Raw genomic sequence first — 7,951 nt, forward strand, 5'->3', positions numbered from 1 at the left:
TCTTACCTCCGCCTGAAATCGTTTCCAGAAACAACTATTAAACTGCTTCGTGGTGTTAGGCAGGGAGGTGTTTTATCGCCAACCCTGTTCAAAATTTGTATTTCTAGTGTTCTGGAAAAGATCTAAGGCACTTATTTTTCTGGTTTTACTGATGTTTCTTAAATTGCCTATGCTGATGACATTCTGTTGATTAGTCGTACTAAGTCTGCTCTTTTTGCAATGGTTTCCTTAGTTTCTCAGTCTTTCCTAAATATTGGTCTATCCCTGAATCTTGACAAGTCTGAATTCTTATCTTGTAATGAATTTTCTGTACTTTCTGTCTCTTCCTTTCGGTGGGTTGGTATTAATGTTTCTAATTCTCTAGCTCTCTTTCGTAAACAGATTGTTGCTGATTCAGTAAGAAAAACTCAGTTCAGTAATTCAAAAATTGTAGCAAACCGTGGAAAATATAACAGAAGAGCTATTGGGCGCTTATTCTTGACTTTTTCTGATCATTATGTGCTTTATTTTTCGGATGTTCATTCTGTTCTTAAGCTAAAGGATTTAAAAAAGATTAAAGTTATCTATTTCAAATTTTGCAAATTTCTTCTTTCTCTGCCGCCATGGACTAGAAATCGGTATCTAGTTAATAATTTTTATGTTACGGATGTAACTCAAAAGCTCGGTGTCCTATACAAAAAGCTTTCTGCACACGCATTTTGTAAATTTGGCCCTGACCACGTTCTTTTACATTTCTTTTCGTATTTTAATTTAATTGCTAGTGTTTGTTGATTTTTTTTTTTTTGGTTTTGTTTTTCTTTTTTATTATTATGTACTCCACTTGTACTAATTTTTGTTATTTGTGGGTAATAAATGATTGATTGATTGATTGATTGATAATTTTATATCTCAGTTTTAAGAACCCATCTGTGTTCTATTTTTTTCTTGTCTAAGTTTCTTCTAAGTTTTGCAAATAGGAAAGAGGTGGAGTTTCTAACTTCAGAGCACCTCACCAGGCATTAGTTCAAGTCAGGGAACCTGGCTTTGTAGGCTCATTAACGTAAATTAATGTATTTCTCTAAATTGATATGAGCATATATTTATTGATTCAAGAATATTTAAAGGTTGCAGTACCAGAAGAACCACCCACAGAACTAAACAGGACCTCTGAGTTACCGTCAGAGAATTCAGGAGGAGATGTTTGTCCTGGAGCAAGCCAATTTTGTATAAATATTTCAGCTAGTGACGATGATAAAGAAGAACCAGCTAGTGATGATGACAAAGGTATTTAAATATCATAATATTGGTAAAAGATGATGGCTTAATGTTAGAGGCTTTTCATTGCTCTTTTTACCACGAAAAGCCCCAAACACATTCGATCGAAATTGTGAGACAGCCATTTTTTAGCCAATAGTCCAAAGAGAATATAACAATATCTTCAGTAATCAAATATAAGAAATATTTAAGGCGGACTTTGGACTAAATCAGAACGAACTATGAGCATGTGAACTTTCAAGAAGGTGACAAAGCAATATCTCAAGAACAACTTATTAAGTTAGATTAAGTTATTTATTTAGATCTTTAAAGAGTACGTTGTGGGGGATTTTGAACTAGCCAGGAGGCACTAATACACTATGTGTATACTTTTAGTACTACAACTACAGTTACTGTAACTAATGACGCTAAGAGTATTAAGGTAAAGCTTCTAGGAAGTGTTTAGGGGAGGTCCCAATTAAACAAAAAACTGTATACATGCAGGTTTTCAAAAAGGCATATAAGCAATATCATAGGCAGCACCACTCTATAATAGCTAGAAATATCATTGAAACATTTAAAGAAGGTAATTCAATTCAAAATTAAAAGTTCTAGGGTCTCAAGCCGATTTATTTCCCAAACACATCTAGTCAAAATTTTGAGACAACTATTTTGTTCAGCATAGTAGAACGGTCCAGCAACTATGTGTTTAGGGATATTGGGCATGTCAAACCCCCACAATTATGCAAAACTATGGATTGTTATAGAAAAAAAACGAAAAGATATAAACTATTATTTTATTCATGAAAATGACTTAGTCAATAAAAAACGAACAGAAATTCATCTAAAAATACTTTTTCCACAAAACAAGTTTTCCAGAGAAAAGTGAAGAGTTCCATTAAGCCAAAAATGGTCAGAAATGAAGTCAAGTAATCATCCAAGCGTAAGCGTAAAACTACCACAAATCACTATCAATAAATAAATGAAACTCAAAATGAATAGAAATTAGAATATATAGCCGAGTCAAACTCAAAACAAGCAAAATTAACAATAGTAAGGCTGATAACCCCCATGCCTTCTCAAGACCACAACATAATTTGCGCTTTACTAAAAACAAAATGTGTTTAAATGTTTTCACTTTTTTTTACTTAAATAAACAAAAAACTTTTTTTTTTACTCACTTTTGTTTAACCATTACTTTAAGGAATAAATATCAGTATAGGTATATTAAACTGACAATCCACGTTCATTTTTTTCAGTAAGGTCTATGTTCTGGTCTTGAGAAGGCATGGGGGTTGTCAGCAATAATAATGTTAATTTTTGCTCGTTTTGAGTTTGACTCGGCTATTTATTATAATTTATGTTTGTTTTGAATTTCATTTAATTTTTGATAGTGATTTGTGACAGTTTCACGCTTAGAAGGTTATTTGAGTTTATTTCAGCCCATTTTTGGCTTAATAGAGGTCTACTTTTCTTTCAAAACTTATTTTTTAAAATAAGTTAATACAATTATTTATGCTTTTTTAAATTAATACAATTATATGACACCGTAATTCAGCCAGGGGGGCTGGCGCCCCCTTGCCCCCCCCTTATGGGCACCCATGGGTAGGTGACGTGACTGCTAAACCTACTCACATTTTAATGATTTCACTGTAGTTTTCACTTTGTGCTGATAGGGTGGTAAATGAGTTTCTTAAATATGGTGGCTCTGAGGCGCTCTGAAGTTAGAAATAAGTTACTAAAGATTATGAATATAATTTTTGAAAAAGGGGAAGTACCTAACGATTTTAGGAAAACCTTAATTAAGCCACTTTATAAGAAAGGGGATAAAAGTGAGCATGGTAATTATCGAGGCATTAGTCTGGTCTCTGTAGGTGGCAAATTACCTAGTATTATGATACTTTTTAGACTGAGAGATGCCGTATACAAAGTTTTAATAGAAGAACAGTGCAGTTTTAGAAAAATGTAGAGGATGTGTCGACCAAATTTTCACTCTTAGGTTCATAATTGAGAAGTGCCTGAGTTGTCAAACACCTTTGGTCTTCAGTTTTATAGATTATGAGCAAGCGTTCGATTCTGTTCATAGAATAGCTTTAGTAAAGGTTTTATCCTTGTGTGGTATACCAGACAAATTTTATTTCAAGATATTTGTATAATCTTATATTAAATGTCTATATTTATATAAAATCAAGATGGGATCAAGCTATGTCTTATTGATGAAACGTGTGATTTCAAGCTGTTTCGTCCTGATTAGACGTTTGGTCTTGAGAAAGCTTTAAAGTGTTTGCATGTTACTTTTAAGTACCAGGGCTCTCAAAATGAAATCTGGTTCTTTAAATTGGTTAAGTAGAAACTTAACTAATTTGGAATTTGATAAATTTTTAGTATGAAAGATGTTTGATGCAGGTATGTAGTTTTAACGCTTGTGGCCACCAAGTTTAAAAAATACAGAACGTGTGTGGAAAATCAGCAGAAAATGAGTGAAAACATTGTATAATCATGTAGCTCTGGAAAGTGTAACTTTCCTGATTGATATATAAAACGATATAAATTGCCATTACTTGGCATTAAACTTTGTAGAAAAAAAGTGACTGAATGATTATAACTGTGCAAGAGTATAGCCCTAAAATTTGTTTTTTAATGGGAATTGAAAAGAAATGCATACATTATTGAACAGGTACGAATCCAAGTTATGCACTAATGTGTTTATTATAAAGTTCTGCAAAATTAAAGACTTCAAATCACTAATTATTTGACTTACCTGTAGAAGAATATTTTTAGGGAGACTCAGTCTGTTGTTTTATCCCTTTAGTTGACTGTTGATATATGAGGAGAATCATTTCTTCTTCTAAATCAAAGAAAACATCATTTTTCTTACTCAAATTTTAGATATTCTCATTAGCCTATATTTGTACAGTAGCAAACGGTTGTACCGCCCCATTGATTGTTGAATTACTTGACTATATGATAGAAGTCAATCCCTCTCTATATATAGAGGAATCATCCAAATAATATAGCACAAAGAGTATCGAAGTATTTACTTTTTGTGTCAATTTTTATCGCTAATCAAAGTGTACTTTACATTAGTAAAGCACTTGTAACGTTTTTCATGTAAGATTGTTCCCACGTGTGTTCTTTATATATGCTATATATTTTTGGTTTCTATATAAAATTTCTCTTTTAGGTCAAAAACAGTCTCTGCCAGCCTACTATTTGCCAATGCAAGAAGTTGATCCCACACAAACTTCAAGTTATGCTCCACGTGTTGGTATGTCTGCTACTTTACCTAGAAGCACACCAAATATGCTGGAAAATAACGAGACAAGTGCTTTGTTAAGTGACTCTTTCATGGGGGTCATTCCTCCTCCTAGACTAGAACCTGATTTAGAATCGCCAATGTCAAGAGCCAGTATTGCTAGTACAGTGTTGTCAGTAGACGGGAGAAAGAAGATTCCGCCTGTTGTGGCGCCCAAACCTAAAAGACCTATTAGTGATGTGGCACCAGTGATTATTGAAGGAGAAGTGCTAACTGGAGATTCGCCCAGAAAAGTTCCGCCAAGACCACCTCCAAAGCCGAAGAAGAGGCTTTCAGTGGCAGAAAGTGTTGCTGAATTTCCAGAAGGATTTGAAGATGAGGGTGAAGATGGCACTGAAGTATAGCAAATGAGCTTTTAACAAAATATTTTTAGATATATTAATCACGGTGTTTATTGAGTGCCTGTGAGTGCTAATTTTTCTGTGTGATGAAAACCTCAGAGTAGAAACCTTCTCTAAGATTTTTATCAAAGGAAACATACTATTTTTCCCCTTTTCATTCACTTAAATTTTGTATTGTATATTTTAATTAATTCAGACTTTATTTGGTACTACCTCTTATATTACCTAAGATACTTTGAAGTGTTTTACAGTATAAAAATAAAGGAATATGTAATGACACAATATTAAACGATTAAGATTTTCTTAAATAGACCTATTTAACCAGGTCAGATTTTTCTTTTAGTATTCAAATAATAGCCCATGAAATTTGTCAGTAAATGAACATTAAAGACTAAAAGAAAAACATTCTAGTTGTGAGACAACTCAGTACACATGAATTTATACAACATAATAAAGAAAGCTGCCAATATAATTTTACCTTGGTTCATGGCCCTCATCCATGTCTATATTGCAACACTTGAAAACAAATTTCTACTTTTATCTGAACTCTTTTTGTTCATAAACACCATATCAGAAAAAAGTTAGCCACTGTTTTCATATGACGGTCCACTCGGTAAAGCATTATTATTAAAAAAAGAAGGTAGAACTGCATCATGCACCAGTTTTGTTCTTTTCAGAAAATAAGACCGTTGTTTTGGCTAAATATAGTTAGATGTACTTGACAGTTAATGTCTCTACAGAAAAAACAGACAACGAAAAAGCGTTCAGCTCCAGGCCTGGACCTGACTGGACGAAATAGAACGAATTTTAACGAGTAAAGTGAGTAAATTTACATTTAGAATCTTTATTCCAACTTTTAAGACTGTCTTCTAGTGTGCTATATTGATGTCCCATATCGCCTAGGCCCCTTTTACTCTGCTTTTCCGGTGGCTTTGAGGACCACCGACCTTTTATTTCATTTTGGCCTCTTTATTTGACGTGGACTAAGAAAGAGAGTCAATGATTATAGATTTGCAGCTCAATACGATCCTCTTAAAATCTGCTTGACTGGAAAAGGATTTGACAAATCGAAAAAAATTTCTTGAAAAAAGTAGAATTTTTGCGAATAGAAACATATTTTACTTTACTGGAACAGAAGTTGGATGCCAATTTTCGTGTTATGAAGGAAAATGATGTCTCTTACTGTACTAAAGGCTAGAATACGAGGTCGAGGCTATTCAGTCTTGGTTTTTTCTCCACGAGAAAAAGCCAGACACCAGATTTATGAATAATCCAATTAAAAGTGAATTAAGACAAGATAAAGGACATCATCGTTCAGCCGTTATTTGAGTTTTTTTTTTTAATTGCAAGAATTCTAAACATTCCGCTTTTGCCACAAGCGGGTTTCTAATCAATTAATTTATTAGACTCTAATGGGATACATTAGTGTGATTTGGAGGGATTTTAGAATGATGAGGAGCGGGTTTAAATCACTTCAAGTTTAAATATTAGAGTGTATTATTGTTAAAAACTAAATTACCCTTATCTGGGGCTGCCAATGGCTAGGGGTAAGGACCAGGGAAAACGTTGTTTACAAATCACTAGATATGAGTTTAAAAACAGAAACATGGTAGTGTCTTTTCCTAGTTTCTTCCCCCACCCCCCTTGAACGTAGTGGATTCAATTCACGAAAATTGAGGGGATGGGGGCGAAAAATGTTATTTTCAGAATATAGTGGGGGGGGCAAACGAATCGTATTCATAGATGCATATTTACTTCACAAGAGATAGGGAGACCAGTCTTGATTGGGACAAAAGTATTTAAGAGCCTGTAGGTTAGAGGCTACCTAATATAATTTTATTTACTGTATACCAAATGCTATATAGTATGCTTAGTTAAAGTGCCATACTCGCAAAAATAGTGAACAATGATGTTCGCGCGTAAACTTACGGCTATGTAAACTCACATGAGGCAGCGAAAAAGAGAAAATAATTTTTTCGTAAAACCACTAAAAGAAAAATTTACTAAATTAGACACGAATTCGCTATAAGTAGTGATAAATTATTGGGGACGACGACACTACATGATGGACTAATATGTTGTGTGAATGACCCCATCTTTAGGCGAGATTTAAAAGGTAATATCTATTGTGTTTTAGTGTACTTTGGTTGCGCGTCAAGCTACGTCCATTATCAATATATAACGTGCCATCAATTTCTTCAAAACTTTATTCTTACAACATTGGCAATTATTGATTATAATTCCAGTCTGTTCAATACCCTTAAGCAGGTTATATCAACGCCATCTATCTTTCACATTGTAAAAAAAGCTGATTTATTACGTCTACCAACGCAAAGACTGCCAGAAAAGCGATATGCAACTGGCTATGGGTGCAAAGCAGGGCTGTCGCTCCTTGAGATTTTCTTAAAGACTTTGAAATTTCAACTCTTAGCTTACTATCCTGGGAAAATTTTATATTTTAAACATTACCCCCGAAAAATTATATTAGCAGATATATCATTATTTAATATCCTGGGATATTATTAAATTCTCTTTGGTAATCCTGGCTGTTAGGTTAAGGTTTCTCATCTGGTAAGGGAAATATCAGGAATTTTTCTTTAGGTGGATTAGCTTGGAAAATGTTCTGACCCATGTTCTAGAATTGACTTGGTCAAACTGGCATTTAAAAATAGTAACTGTTTTATGGCAGAAAAAGTCTATTCCTATTTTTTAGAATTAATGTATGTTTATTAGGAATGTTTTATGTTAAGGATCAATTACATGCTTTGATGCTAAAACTTCAAAAATGTAAAAAGTGGGCTTTGTCATATTTTTTTTCTCAAGGCTCGGCTAATTGTTCCTTGTATAATTCAATTTAAAGCAAAATTTCAAAAACTAGATCTGAAAATTTATTCTTCATTTCAAACCACTACTATAGACTTGGTAGTGATTTTTTGTACATTTGAAAAATAGCCCCGATTTTGAATCCCATCTATTCCTCCTTAGTATGTCTCTAAACTAGCTGCGCGTTTTCATTCCCCCAATCAGGGTCTCAAGCCCTGTCTTTGATACCAAGTAAGTT

At 33.5% G+C, this 7,951-nt stretch overlaps 1 protein-coding gene across 1 annotated transcript in view; it reads left to right on the forward strand.

The window, feature by feature from the left end:
- The window catches only part of LOC148949223 (mechanosensitive cation channel TMEM63A-like), a 53,762-nt gene extending 47,193 nt beyond the window's left edge, over positions 1-6,569 (forward strand). The window contains exons 12-13 of the mRNA XM_089092653.1: positions 1,104-1,263; positions 4,418-6,569. Of these exons, the coding sequence (XP_088948779.1) occupies positions 1,104-1,263; positions 4,418-4,893 (636 nt within the window). The 3' untranslated portion in view covers positions 4,894-6,569. The remainder of the gene's footprint in view (positions 1-1,103; positions 1,264-4,417) is intronic.
- Positions 6,570-7,951: the final 1,382 nt, after the last annotated feature.

This window comes from Artemia sp. Qi Xiang Cuo, chromosome 8 (genome assembly GCF_049724085.1).
Source record: "Artemia sp. Qi Xiang Cuo chromosome 8, ASM4972408v1, whole genome shotgun sequence".
NCBI lineage: Eukaryota > Metazoa > Arthropoda > Branchiopoda > Anostraca > Artemiidae > Artemia > Artemia sp. Qi Xiang Cuo.